This window comes from Coccinella septempunctata, chromosome 3 (genome assembly GCF_907165205.1).
Source record: "Coccinella septempunctata chromosome 3, icCocSept1.1, whole genome shotgun sequence".
In the NCBI taxonomy this organism is placed as follows: domain Eukaryota; kingdom Metazoa; phylum Arthropoda; class Insecta; order Coleoptera; family Coccinellidae; genus Coccinella; species Coccinella septempunctata.
In genome coordinates this window covers 20,765,778-20,791,033 of record NC_058191.1, presented here as the reverse complement: position 1 = coordinate 20,791,033, position 25,256 = coordinate 20,765,778, and the positions used below count along the sequence as shown (strand labels likewise).

Here is a 25,256-nt window from a genome sequence, read left to right as displayed (position 1 = left end):
TTTCTAGGTCATTTCAAACGACTGTTTCCATGAGAAAAAACACAACTTTATGTTGTAGCTCAGCAAATATACCTGTTGGAAAAAATCATAGTACGCCACTGGATTGCTATCAGAAAAGTGTCTGTATAATGTTTTCATTTCAACATCCTAGCTCAAACAGGATGATGATCAAAGTTGAAATCGCCCAAATTTCAATTTGGCCTATAACTCGAAAACAAAAGAAGATAGAGGAATGCAGTTAATGGCATTATTAGTTTCTCGAAAAAATACGACATGAATGTCTATCTTGTTTGGTTAAAAAGTTGTAGTTCAGGTATCACCACAAAATTCGTTGTCTACTGAGGGGATCTCGAGAACTATAGCAGCTAGAAGAAAACGGACTGCACATTCTCGAGCTCTTTTTTCTTGACTAATCCAAAACTGAAAACATATCCAGCCTAACGTTCATAGATTTTGAGTTATGAACGAAAATTGAGAAATTGTCATTTTCAATGAAGCTGAATAACTCGCTTATTTGAACTCGTATTCGAAATCCGTTGTTACATTCTACAGGCACTTTTTTTATGAGGAATTCGAATATGATATCAATAAATTTTTTGATCCCGTCATTTTCGAGATACGACAAGGATTTCTGATTTTTCTAATGTAAACTATAGTTGAAAGTTTTTTTGCTGATTTCAAAAATGTATCATATGTCGCTATTCACATGAATATAATGTAACAAAATTCAATACTTTTTCCTGCTTTTCGATTCACTGTTGAATTTTCGGTAGGCTGGCGTAACCATAGCGACGATTGAAAATGCATTATGGTTCGTAAACTTCACATAATCCTATGTGAACTCAACCTTTTGCGATAGGAATCACCTACTGGCGAATAATTATTTCTTTTATATATCGATATCGAGATCGATATCCTTTTAAAGAGAGTAAAAGTCTTTCGTCTGATTATTAAAGAAGAAAATTTATTCAATTATCGTTTTTCAATTTATGAAGGAAACTATAAGAGTTAGTAATATTATAAATAAAATACGATGGCTATCTATAATTATAATTTTTACACAAGTAAGATGATGAAAAATAGATACTTCTGTCAACGGTAGTGTTCGAATTGTGAACCATCGTAAGATAAGCATGCCAAACATCGCGAGAACAAACGATGGCAAATTAATCATCGAAATATTTATTCAGCAATCCGTGATTTAAATCATAGAGGCTCAGGTTCACAAAATATAATGCATATTCAACGGTTCAGATATCGATTGAAATTTATTTTGGGAGGATTTTGCATCTCTTCATAAACTTTTTAGGGTTTTCACTCCCAATCTCTGAAACAAACTCAATTAAAAATGAAATCAACGATTTGCTCCTGCGTAAATTCTCGCACTAATTTGTCAGGAGCAAATTAACTAGAAAAAATTGTTGCCTGACAATAACTCAAAATAAAAAACGTTGAAATTATAATTCTTTGTGACGTTTCGGAGTCTATATCAGACTCCTTCATCAGACGAAAAAATCTACTTTTTAAAAAACTTCTGAGTTGTCGCTTTTTGTCTGACATTAATTGTCAACACACAGAAACAGAGACTGCACAGAAACGTTGATTCATTTAATTTTGAAATTACCGGATGACAGTTCCTTCCTTGAAACGAGCGTATACCGAAAAAAGACACATACTAATAGATATTTAAATTTTTATTCCAATCACCAAGTAAGTGTCAAAAGAGGTATCATTAAAACACTTTATGATAGAGCTAATTTAATTTCATCTACACCCGAAATTAGAAATAATGAAGTTGACTTCATTAAACATTTTCTTAGGGATAATCAATACCCAAAAAATTTTATTGAAAAAACAATATTAAATTTAGAGAGAAAAATGACTAACCAAAATCGTAATAATGATCAGGAACAACCAACAAACCGTCAAGAACAACCAAATTTGTTGAATGTAATTCCTTATGTTAATGGCCTTTCAGAAAAAATAAGAAGAATCGGTTCGAAGTTCAACATACGAACTGTTTTTAAAACGCAAAATGATTTAAGATCTATATTAACAAAAACTAAACCTTTGAACGAAAAACAAAAATCAAAAAATTGTATTCACAACATACCCTGTATTTGTGGTAAAACTTATACAGGTGAAACGTCCAGACCTCTAGAAATAAGAAAACGCGAACATAAAAATAATATTAAAAATAGAGAAATTAATCGATCACAAATCGCAGATCACATTTGTTCTAATACGGGAGACCACATGATGGATTGGGACAACACTAAAATTCTAATGACAGAACCAGACCATTTTAAACGAAAAATTAAAGAGTCTGCGTGTATTCTATTAGATCAGGATAATAATTTGGCAAATTGTTCGGTAGGAATAGATCATATTTGGATCAATGTACTAAGGAAGGAACTGTCATCCGGTAATTTCAAAATTAAATGAATCAACGTTTCTGTGCAGTCTCTGTTTCTGTGTGTTGACAATTAATGTCAGACAAAAAGCGACAATTCAGAAGTTTTTTAAAAAGTAGATTTTTTCGTCTGATGAAGGAGTCTGATATAGACTCCGAAACGTCACAAAGAATTATAATTTCAACGTTTTTTATTTTGAGTTATTGTCAGGCAACAATTTTTTCTAGTTAATTTGCTCCTGACAAATTAGTGCAAGAATTTACGCAGGAGCAAATCGTTGATTTCATTTTTAATTGAGTTTGTTTCAGAGATTGGGAGTGAAAACCCTAAAAAGTTTATGAAGAGATATTCAACGGTTGCTATCAGAGACAACCGAGACGGTCAACTAGGAACTAAATCTATGTCCGATTTTATCTTCCATCTCTTTCTAACATTGGCTTTGGGAATATATAGGTGGCGCTGGAATAGGCGGCGGAAGAAATGGCGGGAAATTTGAATCTCCATTAGTCCATATCGCAGTTAAATATTTCGATTTTTGCGAACATGAGGAAAAAGCTCTCATTTTTGATATTCAAGACACATATAATATCGACGAAAATATCTTGAATAACAAAAATGAAAGTTTTTCTTCATGTGCAAAGTTAATCATTTTTGACATTTTTAGGAATAACAAAACTCTGTATTCACAAGAATATGTTTATTGGCATACACACACATATTGGTACATACATATACAACTAGTAAATCCAAGAATTTATTACAATTGGTGCATAAAAATTGAAGATTAGAACATATAAAATTCATTAAACTTTGAAATTTTTGAAAACCATGAAAATTAGAGCCATGAAGGTCATAAAGGTAGACAAGAATGGCGATCGAAATGGGTGATGATGCAAAAGCTGGTCGAAGAGAAGTAAAAAAATAAATTAAATCAGGAATGAAGCCCTTTTTTTGCATCTGACTTCACTTCTTCGCACTTCCTTTTGCAACACCAAGGAATGCCAATCCCACATATTGCAGCAGAATATGTTTATTGACATACACACATATATATATATAGCTGGTGAATCCAAGAATTTATTACAATTGGTACATAGAAATTGAAGATTAGAACATATAAAATTCATTAAACTTTGAAATTTTTGAAAAACATGAAAATTAGAGCCATGAAGGTCATAAAGGTAGACAAGAATGGCGATCGAAATGGGTGATGATGCAAAAGCTGGTCGAAGAGAAGTAAAAAAATAAATTAAATCAGGAATGACGCAATTTTTAAATTTTTTTTTTCATAGGCCTTTTTTTTGGCATCTGACTTTACTTCTTCGCACTTCCTTTTGCACCACCAAGGAATGCCAATCCTGCATATTGCAGCAGTCGTGATGTCCCTTATGCTATTTTTATGATCAGGACATCCTAGATCCTCAAAATTTATGTCAGATCTAAGTACCCCAAGTGCGGTTGCTGCTACTTTAGGATGGGATTGGGAGTTATCTAAAAATTCCTCCAACCTGTTAAATCCACATCCTACAGCAACAAAGTACCTTTCACTTGGGTACATTAGGACTGATCTTTCATCCGACCATTCTTTATTCGCTATGAATAAATTTTGAGGTTCTGAACTGGATGAACTGATCATATTATCGCATAAGGCACAGCATATGTGTTTTTTGAGGGCCTTCAGAATAGCTCCTGCCACATATGCTACCGAAAAAACACCAGGGTTTCCAGAAGAAACTTCTCTCGATATATTAGCCGACAGTTCCTCAGGTGACGTCTGGAACTGAGGTATTTGATCGGTCAAAGAAGCATCTTCTGCAACTTCCATCTCCTCCCTCTCAAGGGAAATATTGAGGAATGATTTCAAATTGCACAAAAGTGTATTTTCGTCATCCTCACAATTTCTCCCTTGAAAGCTTTGATTAACCAAACCATTGAGGAGTTGTGTTTTCAGGGTTCCAATGAATTGCTGCACTGTAGGATTGTCATTGGATCCGCAACCATACCTTATTTGCCCAAACAGGTTCTCCAATGGATCTTGATTCAAAGATCTGGTCCTCAGGGAAATGAAACCATTGTTCCTTAAGTATTTCCAGATCATTTGAATCGCATTTATAGATTGGAGCCAACCTGTTTGGGAAGGTGGCATAGATTTTCGGATTCTGCCATTTTTTGTATACCTCATGAACTGCCAATTTTGCACCTTCTCATGTTCCTCCTTCCAAAAAGTTAGGTTGATGAAATATATATTACCTCCACTGACCAAAGTGAATACGTAAGCTGCAACTGTACGACTCAGTACTTTTGCAGCTACATTCACTTTCATTGCATACTGCAATATGGGTTTCAAGTAAATCTCCTTGATTTTGCAAAGACTTCTGAGCACCATATTTTTGGATTTGTCTATTTCGTACGCTTTAACCACATGTTCAAATTTCGCTATTTTGGTAACTGTGGTTTCACCAATTTTCAGCGGAATTTGGACATTATGCTTACGAAACAGAGAATATGAGCATTTTAACAGATGTGGTGGGTCGAACATGCAAAAAACTTTTTTTTCTTCAAAGAAGAAAAAAGGTGTCTCCATGGTAGCACCAAGTTCTTTCACGCACCTCACATTGCTGGGACCCATATCGCAGATTGTAGCAACAACATCCACTTTGGCCATGTGCTTTGCTGCAGAGAGGACTGTTAAGAGACAATCTTTCAACTCTGCAGCATTACAACCCCTGTGGCTGAAAAAAAATGCCACTGGTTGCTTCCAATTTTTGCCCAACCCTACCAGCATAAATACCAATGCTTTGGTGGCAAGCCTTTTACTGAAGTTGAATCCTCCAAAATCTTCAAAACCAAGAATTTTATCTTCCCCACTATCGTACTGGACAGCTTCTTTAATGTCCATCTCATCAAAAAGAAGGACACAGCATCTTTCTTTACCTTGGGGAAGATTTTGATCAATTTGGTCAAAAATATTTTGGTTTATGCCAACTTTGAAAGGAACCTTCTTCAGCAAATTAAGAATAGTATTTTTGCATGGTAGGGATGCAAATTTTCGGAGGAGATTGTAGTGTGGGTTGAATAGTCTGTTGAGCTGGAACTATCGTTAATATTTTCAGGGAAAAGGGAAGTGAAATAAAATATTCCCACAGAATATCACAGTTTTTATTCAACCCAACTTTTATGAGGGTTGCCCTGAAGAGTAAAATATATGCAATGTCGTTTTAACAAAAACGAATTTGTTTCGCCCTAATGTGCGGTCACTGTTGACGTCCGGAATGCAGGCTCGGGATGCAGATCAAGTGTCGCACTGATAATTGTTGCCAGATGTGTTGGGACCGCAGGTCTTCGAGTAGCTGGAGTGGTTTTGAGAAAAACCTTTTGTGTGCAGGCTTGGAATGCGGAAACGATATGCGTAATTTTCTTAGCTGGTGGTCGTCTGTTTCGATCGCTGAGTGTGAATGTGACTGAATCTTGCTTTCCATATGGGTTCTTTTTATACCATTTTCGGAACATTTTCTCTGCACCAATGAAATTGTACGACGAAGGAGGAGTGGTTTCCTATGTTTCTCCGTTTTGATTTTCTCGTCGAATTTGTTGTAGGAATTCGGCATGTGAATTTATTTTCGAGGAAATTATTACATTTCCTACACACTCCCCCACCAGTGACGAAGTTACGAAACATATTGTAGAAATCTCTTGGGAAAATGAACTCTTCTGCCGGATCTAGTAGTTGTTCTTTCCTGGGCTGGAGTTTGATCTTCTCTATCGGGTTCTACAGGGTGTTCTTGCATTGGCTGGTTCTCCATATCGTCGTCCGCGATGACATAGGCTGGTTTTAACCTGTCGATTGTCACTGTCGTTTCCTTGTTGTTCATTCTTATTATGAAGTGTTTTGGACTTCGACTCAACACTTCGTATGGTCCGTCGTAGGGGTTTTGCAGGCCTTTCTTCGGGCCATCATGCCGGACGAACACGTAAGGTGAAGTTACCAAGTCCTTGAATATAAAGCTGGTCCGCTCTACGTGGTGGCTTCCGTCAGTGGGCCTTATTTCTCGCATTTGTTGCCTCAGGTTCACTATGAAGTCGGATGTGTTCTCGCTGCCATCCGTACTTCTGGAATCCAGGAACTCTCCAGGCAATCTGAGTGGCTCTCCATATACCAGTTCTGCTGCCGTTGCTTTTAGGTCTTCTCGCCAGGCTGCTCGCATTCCGAGGAGGACGGTTGGGAGTGTTTCGGTCCATCGGTCGTTCTGGTGGCATTTTATTGCTGCCTTAAGTTGTCGATGGATTCTCTCCACCATGCCGTTTGCTGCTGGGTGATAGGCGGTAGTTCGGATGTGATTCGTGCCAGTCAACTTATTTAATTCGTTGAACAGGCTCGACTCGAATTGTCTTCCCTGATCAGTGGTGATCCGAAGTGGAGTACCGAACCTCGCTATCCACTTTGTGTAAAATTCTCTGGCGATGGTGGATGCCTCCTGGTTTTGGAGTGGGATGGCTTCTGGCCATCTAGTGAATCGGTCGACGCAAGTGAGGCAGTATCGGTAGCCCTCAGAGTGTGGCATGGTGATGATGTCCATGTGCACGTGGTCGAATCGACGTGTTGGTGGCATGAAAGTACCTAGTGGAGCATTGACGTGGCGAGTGACTTTGGCTCGCTGACACTCTATACAGCTGCGGGACCAATTTCTGCAGTCTGCGTTGATTGAAGGCCATACGAAACGTTGTTTGACCATTTTGATGGATGCATTCACTCCGGGATGTGCCAGTCTGTGAATGGTATCGAAGGCTGCTCTGCGGAATGATTTGGTGAGAAATGGACGTGCCTGAGGTGTGGATGTATCACAGTACACAGCGATTTCTGACCCATGTGGTTTCATCTTCCGTAGCAGCAATCCTGTGTCACCTTGAAGATATCTCTGCAGTTCGTCGTCATCTTCTTGCGATGTGGCCAATGCTGCATAGTCCAAGACGGGAGTCACTTCGTCCACTCTTGAAAGGGCATCAGCGAAGACATTCTGCAATCCTGGTACGTAGCGTATGTCGGTGGAGAATTGCGATATATAATCTAGATGGCGGAACTGTCTGGGCGAGCACTTCTCTGGCTTCTGCTTGAAGGCATACGTCAGTGGCTTGTGATCCGTGAAAATGGTAAAGATTCGGGCCTCTACCATGTGTCTGAAGTGTTTGATGGCTAGGTAGATGGCTAGCAGTTCACGGTCGTATGCTCCATAACGAGTCTCTGGTGGTGACAGTTTCTTGGAGAAGAACGCCAGTGGTTGCCATTCGCTGTTGACCAACTGTTGTAGAGTAGCTCCTACTGCAGTGTCTGACGCGTCGGTTACTAAGGCTAGAGGAGCGGCGTCCTTGGGATGCGCAAGCAAGGTGGCTGAAGCTAGCATCTTCTTCCCTTCTTCAAAGGCTGCAGTGGCTTCTGGGGTCCATGATATCTTCGCCTTTCCTTTCAGTTTTGGCACAAGCAGATCGTGGAGAGGTGCAAGTGTCTGTGATGCTCGGGGTATGAAACGAAGATAGAAGTTTATCATACCCAGGAATCTTCGAAGGTCTTTGGCGGTTATTGGTTTACTGTACCCCAGTATGTCTTGGATTCTGTCTGGCAGTGGTCTTGTTCCATCGGTAGAGACGAGGTAACCAAGGAACTTTACTTCTGGTTCTCCAAAGATACACTTGGCTGGGTTGAGGACGATGGAGTAGTTGCGGAACCTCTCGAAGATGATCCGCAGATGTTCCATGTGTTCTTCTTCCGACGATGAGGCGATCAGTACGTCATCAATGTAACTGAAGCAGAAGTCCAGTCCTTGTAGAACCTCATCGATGAATCTTTGGAAAGTCTGTGCTGAGTTCCGTAGTCCAAACGTCATGACTGGGAACTCGAACAATCCAAATGGCGTCGTGATGGCGGTCTTGGGAACATCTTCTTCGGCCAAGGGAATCTGGTTGTATGCCCTCACTAGATCGAGGGTTGAGAAAATTTTCTTCCCCTGGAGGATGTGGGCGTAGTCCTGGATATGTCTCACGGGATACTGATCGGGGACAGTCCGGGCGTTTAGGGCACGGTAGTCTCCACACGGTCTCCATTCTTCAGAACCCTTCTTTGGTGCGAGATGCAGTGGGGATGACCATGGACTCTTGGATGGACGGGCGATTCCTAGTCGTAGCATGGCTTCGAACTCCTTTTTGGCTGCCTTGTACTTATCTGGTGCCAAACGTCGTGGTCTCGAAGCTACTGGTGGTCCGGGCATCGTCTTGATGTGATGCCTCGTGTTGTGCCTGATGCGTCCTGGGGCTCCTGCAGGTCTGGTGATCTCTGGAAAATGCGTTAGTAGATCATGATACCTGGAGGATCCGTTGACAGTCTTGACTTCTGGGATGGAGCACTCAGCCACTTCTCCTTGGGTAGTGAGTTGGGTGGTTCCGTCCAAAAGTCTTCGGTTCCTCACGTCCACTAGCAGGTTGTAGAAACTCAAGAAGTCGACGCCGATGATGGGCTTTGATACGTCGGCTATGACGAACCTCCATGTGAAATCTCGGCGTAGTCCTAGGTTCAGCGTGAGGGTGGTTGTACCATACGTAGCGATGGGTGTCCCATTGGCTGCTGAAAGGACGTAGTCGGACTTCTCTCGTCTGCCAGTCACTGCGCTGCGTGGGAAGACGCACAGGTCTGCTCCAGTGTCGACCAGGAACTGCAACTTGGAGTCCTGATCCGTGATGAACAAGCGGCGCGTCGTTGGGCTCGGATCACTGGCCGCTTCTAGTGAAGGCCCCCTTCGTTTCCCGAGGTGTAGTTGCAGGGCTGCACGCACTTCGTGGACCTGGCTCCAAATCTCGTATGGTACCAGCACTTTCCGTCAGTTGGCGATCGTCTGCGACTCTGGCTTCTTCGACGGTCGTGGGAACGGCTTCGGCTACCATCTCTCTTGGGTCGTTCTCGGTGGTGTGTTGCCAGCTCTGCCCGCAGGGTTGCTATTTCCAGGTTCAGTCCTAAGAACATCTGTTCCAGCTTCCTATCGATGATGGCCTCTATGTTGGTTGACTCGGGCATCCGAAAGGCGACTCTTGAGACTTGGGCTGCTTCAAGTTCCATTTTTCTTCGGGGCTTCTTTTCGATCACGTCGGGGTCACCAATTTGTGGGTTGAATAGTCTGTTGAGCTGGAACTATCGTTAATATTTTCAGGGAAAAGGGAAGTGAAATAAAATATTCCCACAGAATATCACAGTTTTTATTCAACCCAACTTTTATGAGGGTTGCCCTGAAGAGTAAAATATATGCAATGTCGTTTTAACAAAAACGAATTTGTTTCGCCCTAATGTGCGGTCACTGTTGACGTCCGGAATGCAGGCTCGGGATGCAGGTCAAGTGTCGCACTGATAATTGTTGCCAGATGTGTTGGGACCGCAGGTCTTCGAGTAGCTGGAGTGGTTTTGAGAAAAACCTTTTGTGTGCAGGCTTGGAATGCGGAAACGATATGCGTAATTTTCTTAGCTGGTGGTCGTCTGTTTCGATCGCTGAGTGTGAATGTGACTGAATCTTGCTTTCCATATGGGTTCTTTTTATACCATTTTCGGAACATTTTCTCTGCACCAATGAAATTGTACGACGAAGGAGGAGTGGTTTCCTATGTTTCTCCGTTTTGATTTTCTCGTCGAATTTGTTGTAGGAATTCGGCATGTGAATTTATTTTCGAGGAAATTATTACATTTCCTACAGTAGCAACGTGGACTCCTCTTGAAGAGAGATAGTGCCAATATTTTGTCCTCCAGGGACCATCTTCTTCCTTTCACATTTTTCACTTTATAGTTTCTGATTTGAGACACCATCAAATTGGCTGTCAGTGATGGCACATCCTTAAAAATATTTTTCACAACCCTTTCATTCGAAATGTCAAGGATATCACTGACAGCAGCACCCCTTTTTCTGCACAATGCCTTCACCTTCCGCAGTTGATCCTCCTTTCTCCGTAGTATATCGACCAATTTCTTCTTTCTTGGTGTCGAATTTGAAAGATGGAAATTGTCGATATTTCTAAATTCACGGGATCTCCTCCACATTGGAGACTGTGGCAATGCCGGAGTACTGGGAGTCGGATCATTGAGATCTGAAAATAGACAAATGATTTTTACATTTATTCATAATAGAAAAAGTTTGCTGACACACCTCAATACTTGATATGTAATAATGATCAGTGATGATAATAAGTCAGAAATTGTCTAATGACAATTCTTACATACAAAATGAATAAAAGTTTTAAGATTTTCATTGAAAGCAAAAACCATACCTGATAATGAAATTGATGTACCTGCATGTATCTCTTCAGTTACAGAAGCTTTTCCCTCATTAGCTGGAACTAATTGAAAGATCATTGAAGTTGTAGTTTATAAGAGAATCATACATTTGATGGAATTGTAGAAAACATGGAACCATATAAACTAAATTAATATTTTATGGAAATGAATATAATACCTGATGATGGGAATGTGGAAGTACTTGATACAGCAGCATGTTCCTCATCAGTGCTAGGTTCTACCTCATCAGCTAGAACTAATTGAAAAACAATAAGAATTGTATTTGATTAGGGATTTACACATTTAATTATAGCATCAAAGATAACATGCAACCATATGAACTAAATTGATATTTATAGGAATGAATAAAATACCTGACGCTGGGAATGTGGATATACCTGATGTACCAGCATGTTCCACATTAATAAGGGAAGGCATGCTTTCCAATGTATTTGCTGAAACATCGAAATAAGAGTTAGCATTGTAATATATGAATATGATAATATGCAACGTTGGACGAAATTAGTAATTTTAGAAACAAAATTAATTACCTGCAGAAGAAGAGATTACCCAAGGCATGGGAATAGCATTTCTATTCAGTTTCTGCAAACTTGAATCGGTGAAAGCTTCCCTACTGAAATGGTTGTTGCAAATTCTGTGATGCTTTCTTACAGCACATGCTTTAAAACCCAGAGTTTGCATCCACAACTCATTCCTGTGAAAGAAAATATACATTTACTCAAATGATCTTAGGTTTAAATAAACAATTTTACGTACCTTGCAGGGTTGTATGGAAAACAAAATAATCTCTGGACTTCTGACTCAGAAGCCCCACATATTAAACACTTTCTTTCGACCATAATAAAAATTAAAATCTAAATTAAATCACTTGCACGAGGCGTTCTCTAAGGAAATTCAAAATGATTCTTAGAGATAGGATAAACAGAGTCATGCGCCATTCCGCTTCTTCCATAAATTTTTCTTCTTCTTTATCATTCTGTACATAGACATTTCAAATTATCCAAAAAGCGTTGGTAGCGCCCTCTGGAAATTACTGGAGGAGATGGTTAAAAAGGATAGACTTATACAAGTCACACAGAACAGAGAGAGATGCAGCATCATTCTTAACTTCGGACAAATTTTGGCCTGGAGTTGACCGTCTCGGTTGTCTCTGGTTGCTATGGTAACCCAGCCTACTTATAATTCAACAGGGAATCGAAAAGCAGGAAAAAGTATTGAATTTTTTTCTCGTGTAATATTCATGTGAATAGCAACATATGATACATTTTTGAAATCAGCAAAAAAATTGCGGCAAGATGAAAAAACTTTCAACTATAGTTCACATTTGAAAAATCAGAAATCCCTTTCGTATCTCGAAAATGACCGAATCGAAAAATTTCTTAATACCATATTCGAATTCCTCATAAAAAAGTGCCTGCAGAATGAAACAACGGATTTCGAATACGAGTTCAAATAAGCGAGTTATTCAGCTTCATTGAAAATGACAATTTCTCAATTTTCGTTCATAACTCAAAATCTATGAACGTTAGGCTGGATCTGTTTTCAGATTTGGAATAGTAAGGAAAAAACAGCTACAGAATGTGTCATCCGTTTTCTTCTAGCTGCTATAGTTCTCGAGATCCCTTCAGTAGACAACGAATTTTGCCCATGCTGTACATTCATCGCCATATATCTCAAAAACTTTCAAACGTAGAAAAAATTGCTCCGGACAAAATTTGTAGAAAATGTTATGCTCTACAAGTTTTATAATGAATGCGATAACAATTTGAAGCCCAGGAGAGGAGATAATTAAAAAAATAACTTATTTTAGTGACCTCTATGGCCAATTTTTATTGTTTCGGGTTGTTGGACAAACGGTGTATACAATTAAAAATACTTTTTTGCAATTTGGGGGTGCTGCACAGGAAATGCACCGAAACAACCTCTTTTTCCATATCTCTTAAACGGTCAAATGAATGAATGAATGAATGAAAAAAAAGGTGGACAAACATGTACCTATGATTGGCATACGATTCTGAAATTCTGGTTCAAAAATTTTCATTTGGGAGTGCCAACTTCACACTTTCCAAAATTTTCAAAGATTGATTTCTATGGCTCTGTAGGAGGACAAACGAAAAAATTGGGCGGACAAAAGTGGAATCACGTTGGACAAACGATCTTCACCATAAAAAAAACACTTTCGCAATTTGGAAGAGCTGCTCAGAAAATGCACTGAAACAACTTATTTTTCCATCTCTCAAACGGTGCCTGGACAAATAAGAAAAAAAGGTGGATAAACATGGACCTATGATGGACAAACGACCCTGAAATTTTGGGTCAAAAATTTTCATTTAAGGGTGTCAACTTGATACTTTCCTAAATTTTCAAAGATTGATTTCTATGGCTCTGTAGGAGGACAAACAAAAAAAATGGGTGGACAAAAGTGGACTCACGATGGACAAACGATCTTCACCATAAAAAACACACTTTCGCAATTTGGGTGAGCTGCTCAGAAAATGCACTGAAACAACTTAGTTTTCCATCTCTCAAACGGTGCCTGGACAAATAAAAAAAAAGGTGGATAAACATGGACCTATGATGGACAAACGACCCTGAAATTTTGGGTCAAAAATTTTCATTTAAGGGTGCCAACTTGATACTTTCCGAAATTTCCAAAGATTGATTTCTATGGACAAATGAAAAAATTCAGGTGGACAAAAGTGGACTTACTTTGGACAAACGATCTGTACCATTCAAAATACGTTTTTGCAATTTCGGGGTGCGGCTCAGAAAATGCAACGAAAAAAGTTCTTTTCCCATATCATTGTGCCTGGACAAATGAAAAAAAAAGGATGGACAAACATGGACCTACGATGGACAAACGACCCTGAAATTTTGGTTTTAAAATTCGCATTTGGGGTTTCCAGCTTCACGTAGCTCTCCACATGATCTCAACATCGCTCGTGGACTCCAATATAGAGTCAACACCAGCGATCCTGCTATGCAACTGTTCGTAATTCGTTACCTTTATTGTTCTCCACTAGCAAAGCCTTTACGCGACACTTAAAAGCCTGGAAACTAAGAGACGTTATTGGCTCGGGAAGCGAATTATACATTTTCACTCCATTGAAGACATCAGTGATCTGTCTTTTTCAATCTATGTATCGGAGTCACAAATGTATCCATTTGTCTTGTTCGATAATTGTGCACATCAGAGTTCTTTGTGGACATACAGTAGGCACTCGAGGATGTAGCAACACGGAGCCGTTGGGTTTTCTCGCAGTTTACCTTCATGCAGTTGGTCCTAAACCATTCAACATCGTCAAATAAGGATCTCTCGGATTTTTCTCGGAGTAGTTTTCTATCTTTCGCTCTATCTCTTTATCTGCGTCGATGTAGATCAAGAACAAAATCGGTCCCAATACCGACTCCTGAAGTACACCCGAGGTGATCCTCCTCATTTTTGACTTTTTTCAATCCAGATCAACAACCTGTTGATTTCAGAAACTCTAGTGCTATGCCTCCGATGCCGATATAATCCAACTCGTAAAAGAGCTTTTCTTGGTCAACACAGCCAAACGCTTTGCTCAAGTACACGCAGGAAACAATTACCTCCCCCAAATCGTCCATTGCCTTAACCACGAATTCCATCATCTCGACCTATTGGGTCTTCCAATATAAGGAAATTTTTGTCTTCCTCCCCACTCACTCTCAATCTTCCTGATTGTGGAAAACATGTAGCTGAAATATATGTCGTTCAGATTCAGATCAAACATAATATTAATTTACTTACATCGAATATACCGTCTGACAAACCTTCGATTTCAAAATATCCGGAATTATCAGAATTTTTCCTTGCTTTTTGGCAAGCACTTTCGGTATTTTCGCAACGAAAAAAAATTGGACTTGATAAATGGTTGTGGCAACGCCGTTTTGACAATCGAAATGTTTTCTTTTTCTTCTTATTCAAATTCTTATTCGAATTTCGAATATTACACACTTTGTCAGAAATGGAACATTTTCTATAGTATCAAGTGTTGTTTTTTTTTATTATAATATGTATTACAAGCAACCAGAATAATCATTCTATGAACTCATTTGCTGGCTTTAAAGCTAGATGCTTTCAATTGTCGTGATAAGGTCCTGTCCAGAGGCAGTTCCAACTCAAATTTCTTTCAGATCTGCTGGCCATTTACGTTTGAGTCGCCGATTATTTTGCACTTCAGTCAGCGGCCTTCGAGCCTTGTGTGATGTTTTTTGCTTTTTTCTTTGATCACGTCCTGGACGTATGGTACCTTCAGGACTTCGTGCAGAGTTCGATTTGTAACATACCACGGTGCATCTGTTATCATTCTTAGAATTTTGGACTGACTTCGTTGGATTATTGCCATGTTTGACTTACTAGTGCATCCCCAGAGCTCAATTCCATATGTCCAAATTGGCTTGATGATGGCTTTATAGATGAGGAGTTTATTCTCCAGAGTTAATTGTGATTTTCTACCAATAAGCCAGTGCAATTTCTTGACCTTTAGGTCCATTTGCTTCCTCTTCTTCGTGTTCGTGTTCTTTCCAAGTTAGTTTTTTATCCATGTGAATACCCAGGTATTTTACTGTGTTACTGTGTGTTTTATATGTACTGGAGGACATTCGCCCTTTCGTAGTGTGAAGTTGACTTGTAGGGATTTAGTCTCATTAATCTTTATTTTAAAGTTATAATCAAAAACAATAAAAACGGGCCTTTTCATTTGAAATGAGATAAAAATTGTTTATTCATTAGATCCATTTGAAAATTAGGAACACCATTCTGGTTCTCCTAATGTTGATATTGGTGATATTAAAAGAAGTGTTGTGTTCTAATGGATAATTTTCCAGAACCTTTCTTTGGTATACGAAAATGCACGTAAGATACAGTTTTTGGAGAAGGAGGAAGCCAAAAGAGAAATTCTCGGGCGGAATCTTACAGGAATAAATCACTTTAAAAAGTGTAAAATCCAAAGAGTATCTGGATCTCAGAAATAACAAGTGACCCACCTCACTGGCTTTTTCACAGAGCATTGCCGTATCAAGAAGCATCTGATGAGAAAGGATTTATCAGGAACTGACGAGTTCCTTGTGGAAGAGGCAATCACACCTAATAACAGAATCTCTCGCCATTGCAATCCTATGAGAAGAATAATCTAAGATCTAAGCACTCGAAACCTCCTTGAAACCCTCCTAGATAGTGGAATCAATTACAATTCTAGAGCTGGAGGGCGCGATGTAGGTGGTGCGCTAGTGCAAACAACTCTGATGGGTGGCACAATAGACCTTAAGGTCGCAGTGGTATTGAAGGAAATTAAAAAACCTATGAACTTACAGAAATAGCATCCCTGACCTGATCCTTTCTGTGGGTTTGGGAAAGACATATATATGGGAGTGTTTCAACAATGGGTGGTGAACCATAGAAAAAACTAGAGGAACACACCTGGACTTACATAAAACCCCTATTGTTTGTTGATAGTTCTACCAAAATCATTTTTTTCCTTCCGCGCACATACGATAATCAAATAGCATATTTTTTAAATATTTTTATGAAGAAATCCTTTGATGATGAACTCGGCAGTACTGCAAATAATGGTATATATTAGGTTTTAGGAGGACTTACAACACAAATTTGCAGTCTTTGGGGAAAAGAGGGATGGACCAGACCACCTAACTTCAACATGTTCCTGGAGGCCATTCTTGCTTTCAGCAGCCATCAAAGTTTGACACTTGCCCACCTAGCGAATCCTTTGTGGAACTGTATGCTGAAACACGACCAGATTTCAAGAGATCCAGTATTTCTATCTTACATACCACAGTGGGTGCAATGTACCGCACCCAAAATAATAAAATTTATTTATCCTTCAGCCAAAATAACCCATTCTGATCTGAGTCCGAGTGCTACATATGCTAAATACGATTTTGATAGCGAAGAAGAGTTTTCTTCTCATTTTTATCGATGTCGAGCTGATTTTCTAGATAGTTTTAGGTGAGCACTTAATCCTTTGTTTTAAAATTATTTTGATTAATCAAATGTTCCTTTACAGGCATGCTACTGTTGTTGCTCCATTAGTTACATTCAACTATGTGGAGCAGTGGCTTATCAAATGTTTACAAGTTCCTAATTTAACAAACAATCTCAGTCAAACTGATCCAGTCTTTCAAGAATGGGAGGCCTTGTCTACATTTCTAGAGAGTATTCTTAGTCGAGTTCTACAAGCCAAAGAAAGACCTTCGATTGCCACGGGTCTACAATTATTACAACTGTGTCTTTCATATCAACCTGCTGATCCCTTGATTTTGTCTACTTTGCTGACATGCATTTCGGCACTTTTTGTTTTTCTGAGTATGTCCACTGGACAAATGGCACCAACAGGTAAGTGAATATTTAAAATTTTTAATCAATTTTTGAAAATTTTGGTTCGCTTAGAAGAATTTTTGGGCAGTAAATGTGCGGACAATCACCAAAACTCTATTTTTCTTTTTTATCAAATAATCAGGATGACCTATCAATTCATCTGATCACTATTTCTATTCTACGTCAATCTTTACCTACTGTTTATTTCGAATGTGGATCATTTCACTGAACTAAAAAAAATATTCGCAATTTCCGTAAATTTTTGTGTTGAAGAGCTACTTACAGGCCACTCTAATTCCATAAAAACTTTTTTTCCTTCTGAATTTTCGGATCAACATTATCTGAATATATATTTGCTCTGATCTCTGTTTCAAATAATACTAAAGCCCGTTTGCAACAGCCGAGAATTCTCTAGAAAATTTACTCGAGATTTCATGCACCGTGAATTATGTACCGTTGCATACGCACTTTCGGTAGAATTCTCTGTTCAGTTGCGTACTAAATAGTCTCCGCCCTTTTCTTGCGAGAATTTTGTACAGAATTCTCCAGAGAATTCTCGGCTGTTGCAAACGGGCTTAAGAATTAATTTAGAGACATCGGAGTGGGAATTGTATTGCTCTGACGAGATCAAATGGGACTTGCTCCCTGACAGGTTACGGGCGATGGCTAATTGGCTGGTTCGATTCAGACCATAACAGTTATTGATATTCATGTCAACAGGTAATATGCGTTTGCATAAGTTTTTATTTTTGTATTCATGCCTCACAGATGTAAGCGTTATCTCTTGTAAATCAAATAATACTATTTGAAATCGAGCAAAAAAAAATATGACATTCACTCTATTGCGGCAGTTACATATGTATACGTTTTCATGTTGATAATAAAAATGAATGAAGAAAAAGCACATCCTGCTGTCTGGGCTTTTTCACAAAAATAGCTTTAAAGGGATTGATCCAATTTCGTTCCATTTAACAACCTCCAACTTTATAACTTCAATCAATAAGTTCTGAATATTGAAAGTGTATACCTTAAAGAATGATATTCATTAAACGGTTGAACCATTAAATATTTATTTGTAGAATAATTTTTCCAAATGAGTTAACAAGTTAGTGGAAATCCCAAAGTCAATAATATTTCTAACACTCATATTGTACCTCACTGAATGTGATATTTAATTTTTTTATGTTTTATTTACTTTAATAATTTTGCAAGTCGAGGTACGTAGGCAAATACTTGTTTTTTATCTCAAAAAGAATTTGCCAAATATGAATTTTTTATTTAATTTTTTTTTGTCACTTGATTATCCTTTCCTCCATGAATGAAAATGTTGGTTTTCAAATGTTCTTAGCGCCAATTTTCAGAGTAATATATTTGAAAAACATTCACTCTATTCATAATAGTTATTTTTACAACAAGTGAGTTAAATGAATGTTTATTCATGAGAAAAAGGGGAGTAGGTTTATTTCTTCGAATTAATAAATATTTATAACATATATATAAAATTCCATTTTGATGAGGATTGAAATGATTATACTTTCCAGAGAATTATCTATGAAATGTCATAACAATCGATTGATTGTTGCTAGGGCATTTTTCTATCCATAGCTACAAGAGCAAGATGACATTTATCTACTCATGTTCATGTTACTTTAGCTGTATTCGGGTTCGGCTTTCGGACAGTCCGAGAATGGTTCTAGAACTGCGCAGAGGATTTTATACTAGGGCGCAACAGTTTTGCGCAGTTTTAGAACAATTCTCGGACCGTCCAAAAGCCGAACCCAAATACAGCCTCTATTTCACTTGTGAATTAAACATTTTTCATTTCACTTATTGGATGAATGTCAACTTACCCTTCTTGCTATGATCTGGTTAATGTCGTCTAAACGTCAAAATGGAATGAAAACAATTAATCCTTCATTTCCCCTATGTCCAAACTCATGAGGAATTATATGATAACCGAAAGTCAATATTGAAATAATCCTCATTCCACTCCAATGCACGTTTGCATTCGCCTTCTTAGGCAGCGATTAACCTAACAGTAACAACAAGAGGTTTCACGCATGAATTTGCGCAAAATGACTGTTGTGTCGGCAGCCCACCATTGCGGATACCTATGGGCTGCTCATTTTTATAAAAATATTCTTGAGGATTGGAAATCCCGCCTACATATATGAAAACATTTTCAACCACTCATTCGAAATAAAAACAGAACAGAAGCAAGGTCAATCGTGAATCTCTGTGACTAATACCTTGTATTGAGTTATTAAATCATTGAAATATCATTGGCAGTGGAAGATTTTTATTACCTATTTTAGTTCCTTGTATTCAACAACAATAATCAAATAATAATACTTTTCTACTTTTTGTTATTTAAAACTCACTTTGAATAAATAAGTATAAATTTGAAATATACAATATGTCTTCCTCTTGAGAGTTAATTACTCAAAGTATTATTAAATTATTATAAAATATATGTGTGAAATGTTGTTAAATACAATGTATTAATTAATTAATAATACAAATTTTGCATTGTTGATAATAAAAAAATAAGGTGTTACAGAGATTTACGGTTTACTTTGCATTACAGTGTGTATTGTTAACGCCAAAAGTAAGGTGTATACGGATTTCCATCTCATTATCTCATTTCGAGGTGAAACCTTGATTTGAAACGACTAGTAAGAGCAAGGGAAAAATGGTTGACACCTCGATTTTCAAATGATTGATATTGGCCAAAACTGCATTCCTCTATCCTCTTGATGCCTTTATTTCTTACAGTTTCAGTTATATCGAAAAACAAATGAAACATTATACAGTCCATTATTTCACTACAATTTGGTACTCCACCACATCAGTGATTAAATCTTCGGTATGTACTAATTTCGTAAGTATCGAGCGGGATAGGTAAAGGGGAAAAACAGCTGATTTAGAGGGTTGGTAATTCGCTATCTATGAGCGAACCACTGCATCTCGAAGATCGCGAAGAATGCCTTCGGAGTGTCCAACAAAGTTCGTAAAAGCCCAAAAAGAGTCCGAGAAAATAGTGATTTTCGACGTTTACGAAACGCGAATGTAAATAAACAATTCCACGTTAACTCCACGCGCTATCTATTTCTGTACCGCAATATGCAGTTCCTGCAATCTGGGAATTTGAGCAACTGGATACTGCGATCTTTACTCTGAGAGTAGGAGTAGGAATTGTGTTGGATGTGTCGGACCACGTTTCCTCCCAGATGGCGCTAGGGTGTATTCCTTCACCGTCGCGAATTCTGATATCGAATAAAAGGAACATCAATTCGTTCCGTTTTCGTCGATCGTCGATGGACTGAGGAGAGTTAGGACGCGTTAGATTTCACGGCAGAAATGATGCTGGAGGAAATCATATTAATAAGAGATAACGGCTATGTTAGTAGAGCTTGAATGAAATAATAAGATTTTATACAGTTTTCCATCGGAGTAACGTTATGTTGCTCTGACGAGGTCAAATGAGGCCGAAACTATGGCCAGCATCTTTTATGGCATTTCTTTTGATACTTTGAGTAATGGTGGTTGGCTAGTTCGATTCGAATCATAACATTCGTTGATTTTATTAGCGGACGTTATGTATTTGAATTAATTTCGTTTATTATTCACTGGCCTTAATTTTGAAAGCGTTTCTGATGATACTAATTCAATTTATTTCTTGCGTTCCATAAAATTTGTAAAAAGATTCATTTTTAATAATATAATATACAGAGTGATTCACCGCGGCGGTCTATGAGGCGTTTATGGAGAAGAAATCATAATTTTGAGCTGAAAATTTGCATATTGGGATTGTCTACAATGAACCTTCTCCCTTAAATATGTTAAGACCTCTGCAACAGCCTACAATTTTCTTATCTCAAATGGCCCACCCAGTAAATCTTCTGATTTAACGCAAATTCAAGTAGTATGCCACACTTTGGGTGGAAACTCAACGGTTTATTAATTACTGGAATTTTTATGAAATAAAAATGGTGACCCCTACTTGCAAATTTTCAGCACAATATTGTGATTAGTTTTCCCTAAACGTTAATCATTCCGTATTATTATGTAGCTAACACTTATTGCTTGAATGAATCAAAAATAAAAGTTTCTTTAATTTAATTGTCCATTCACCTTTTGTATAGGTACTAATAATGATGAAAATGTTTCAGTTAATTCAGTTGCTGCATCAGGGGCTGCTCTTTTACCTCAGGTGTTGGACAAAATTTTTTCAACACTTGTATACTCCCCAGAAGGTCATGATAAAAGCACCAGGTCTCGTGCCGTGAAGAATGTCAGGCGTCATGCAGCTTCTCTTATGGTTAAAATTGGAAATAAGTATCCACTCCTTCTATTGCCTGTCTTCGATCAAATAAAGGCAACCGTAGAGAATCTGTCAAGAGCAGACGGCCCCGCGCAACTGAGTACCATGGAAAAAGTAACACTACAAGAATCCCTTCTACTTATATCCAATCATTTCGGAGATTACGACCGTCAAAGTAACTTTGTCGCTGAAACCTTGACAGAGGCGAATATGTACTGGACAAATGTCGCAAACTCTGGAGCGTTCGAAAGTGCTGCCAGTTTTATATCATTCATCGGTTTAGACAAACAGCCGGTTCAAAATATGATCGACTCGTATGGTCTCAACAGATGCAATATCATGTTCTGTATCAACATGTTTTTGGGTGCTGTGAAGCGTTGTTCTTGGCCCGACGATCCGGAGCGAGCAACTAGAGGTGGTTTTGTGGTGGGACTCACGGAATCTGGCAACCCTATCTGTCGTAATCCGGCAACACCGCACATCATTCCTTTGTTACCCAACATGCTCTCACTGATACGTATCTTCAATGAAATGTTCTTGCCGGAAGTGCAGGCTATGATTCACTCTGATTACAGACCATGCCTTTCTATGCTAGAAACTGAGAAATCAAATTTATTAGGTTTAATAGGACAAATAATTTCGGATAACAGTGATAATGCAACTACTGTGCCTGGGGAAAGGATGCAGAGGTTTTTAGTAGGCCTTCAAGAAAATTGTTACCATATGATGGGATCCATGGGTCCTTCTTTAGGACGAGATCTCTTCAGCCTACCTGATGTTGGACTAGCAATAATGAATAGCATTTTATCATGTTTACAAGTGAGTATTTCTTTTTAACTAGTACCTTGATTGAAGAACTATCATCCACAAAAATATAATAAAAGGGTTTTTTTTTTCATAGATTAAAATATCAATTTGAGTTATAACAATAGTTATGATTTAAAGTGAATTTTTCTGCGAACAAAATGGTAGCGAAAAAGGCCGCAATGAAGTTCAAATATGTGAACTTTTTGCGAAATCTGAGAAACCACAAAATAAGGATATCAGACTCCACTGTATCTTCTCCATCCCTATTGACCTAACAGCCGAGTAGATAAGCATACAATCATGAAAAAACTTCAACTAGAGCATTTATTGCAGATATGTCCATTTGAATCCTTTGAGCAAATCTTCGAAAACGATTTTCTTGCCAAGGTGTCAGTTTTCACCTCCACGGAAAGTTAAGTCATTGTTTAAGGACATATGTATCTTGTCGTTTCAGCATGGTTGAGTTTTCGTACATTTCAAATAAGTTACGAAGAATATGAGGTGAATTAACTAACCTGGATACATTACCTCAAAATGAAAGGATTGACACAAACAACAAATCTGTTTCTCCCAAAGAGGACTTTTCCAACCAGTAAGTTGATATACACATGAATTTCAACTTGGACAAGTTTTCTTAGCCATTTTCCAACTTTAGCCATTGTAGGTAATGGAGAAAGCAAGATATCATAGTTGTGGTTTTACATAATCAATGTCCTTCTATTATGATAGTGTGAAGAGCCACAGCCTTCTGAAGGAATAGCCCGAAACAAACGCCCACAGCGGCAAAGTCGCGTGTAAGAATAGAAATTCGAAGCGTAACGCTGAGGTCCAAATTCAGTACAGCCGTTCGAATGTTTCACACGTGGTGTTGTTCATGTTCGATAAATCGTTGAATTTTAGTGTGATATAGGTTGAAGTGAAGTAGATCTAGTTCTCGGTGAATTTTCTTCCGGAATTTGGGTGAGATAATTTGATATCGAGATCAACTATTGAGGAAAATTGTGCAATCATGTTGTGTTCCCTCCTGCAGGAGCAATCATTCTTTTTCCAAAGACCGAAATTATGTTAGTTGTTTCAAGTCTCCAAAAGATGAAAAACTGAAGCTTCTATGGGTAAAAGCTATCCCACGAAAAAATTTCACACAAGCTTATAGGTCGGTTTGCGAGAAACATTTTGGGGAAAGTGATGTTATTAGGGATGAGAAATATTCACTTCCGGAGGGAACCACTGAAATGTTATTATTGAGAAATACAAAACTAAAACCAGACGCCTTTCCAAAAATTTTTACAAATTTGCCAAAATATCGAAATCAACCCCAAAAGTTAGCTTAGAAGGAATGAGATTATTAGTAGACAGGATAATGAAATAGAAACCTTTTTGAGTTCAGATATTATTAAAGATTTTTATGACCTTATTAACAACTATTTCACTAAAACTGGAGTATCTGCATGGGAGGTTAAGAAATTAAAGAATGAGATTTATTTTTATATACTTAATTAATAATAATAATCCATCATTTGTAGATGCTTCAGTTCAAATCGATAGGACCTTCATTTGAAATTATTCATAGAAAATGTTCATGTCTCTCCAAATGATTTAAAATGGATTCTTCCCTTTGATCTCATCTTCAGTAGGTGGTCTTAACTTACAAATTTACTTGCTAGATATAAAAGTGTAAGTAATGAGGATTCAGCAACTGCAACATCTAAGTAAGATTTATTGAAAAATTCTTTATTTTGTTTAGAGGCATTTTTAGCGGATAGTTTTAATGAAAATTTTGATAAACTCAGGCAGGTAGAAACCATTACTTACAGATCAACTGAGACAAATCATCAGGAATAAAATTAAGTACTCATCAAGTAGGGGAGACCGGTGTCAATTGTAACAGGTGTCGAAAGTAACATGGCCGACAACAAATCTATCTCTGTGAATTTCAGTGAAACACGAGTGACATATAAAGCAGAGCTATTCGGTAATATGTAATTCTGTTAGTTTGACAGACGATAACGACGGCCGTTTAGTAGACGAATGTTTATAAAACGCTGTGAAAGTGAATATCCGAGGTGCCACAAATCGTTTTTTCAAGCTTGAAGTCTTTATAGTGACTATATTTCATGGTAAGGGTTGGCTTTATTTATCAGTGGCTGTTTGTTAACTGCTTCATATAAAAAATATAGAAATATAATCAACATATGTAATTCAAGGTTGTAAGGTGTCGATTGTAACACGTGCTAGGGTGTCGATTCAGCTAAAATATAAGTCGTTTAGATTGAGATGGAACATTATATATAAATCCACTCTTATTGAATCGCTACCATCTGATATATTGTAGATACATCAGGGTTACCTACTATTTGAATGAGCGGACCTGAATTCTACATAGCACTTCCTTAAACCCTGCCTTCTCTCTTTTTCAATCACTTTCGGTAATTTTGAAATATTAATTGATATTAGTTGTGGCAACAGCGATATGAAATGTCGTTAACATTTCAAGTGCCAAACTTACTCCGTTCTGGTTACAAAAACTTGAGAAAATTATTTTATGGCCAACCGAGTGCTAAAATAAAACTGAATGGAGTATATATATCCCTAACACGCTGTAGTAGGTACCATGATCGTTTTTTTTCTATTCTGACAGTCGTAGAAAATTATTCCCCCCCCTCTTGGGAATTCAAATGTAGATCGCGGCAACATGGTGATAACAGTTTGAACTAAAAAGTTTATACAGTCAGTGCCATTTTAAAAGAGATTTTGAGATCTATTTTTTTACGTTTCTTGATGACATGTTCTTTCCAGGTTAGTCTCTTGTCCATGTGCATGCCCAGGTATTTTACTGTGGTATTTGTGTATGGTTTGTATGCACTGGGGGACATTTGCCCTTAATGTGAAGTTCACTTGTACAGATTTCGTCTCGTTGATCTTGATTCTCCATTTACTTAACCATTTTTGTATCTCGTCCAGGTGATTCTGCAGCATGTGGGAAGCTTCTACAGGGTTTTCGTCGCTTGCCAAAACAGCGGTGTCGTCTAC

At 38.0% G+C, this 25,256-nt stretch overlaps 2 protein-coding genes across 2 annotated transcripts in view; one reads left to right on the top strand and one right to left on the bottom strand.

Moving 5' to 3' along the window:
- The window catches only part of LOC123308972 (exportin-5), a 56,239-nt gene that overhangs the window by 13,961 nt on the left and 17,022 nt on the right, over nt 1–25,256 (top strand). Inside the window, exons 6-8 of the mRNA XM_044891797.1 lie at nt 16,344–16,726; nt 16,785–17,113; nt 21,268–22,238. Of these exons, the coding sequence (XP_044747732.1) occupies nt 16,344–16,726; nt 16,785–17,113; nt 21,268–22,238 (1,683 nt within the window). The remainder of the gene's footprint in view (nt 1–16,343; nt 16,727–16,784; nt 17,114–21,267; nt 22,239–25,256) is intronic.
- Nucleotides 10,536–11,332, bottom strand: LOC123308973. Its single transcript, XM_044891798.1, has 4 exons — nt 11,268–11,332; nt 11,091–11,171; nt 10,895–10,972; nt 10,536–10,778 (listed from the first exon to the last, which is right to left on the bottom strand). The coding sequence occupies exons 1-4, from the start codon at nt 11,293–11,295 to the stop codon at nt 10,642–10,644; spliced, it is 324 nt and encodes a 107-aa protein (XP_044747733.1). The 5' UTR covers nt 11,296–11,332; the 3' UTR covers nt 10,536–10,641.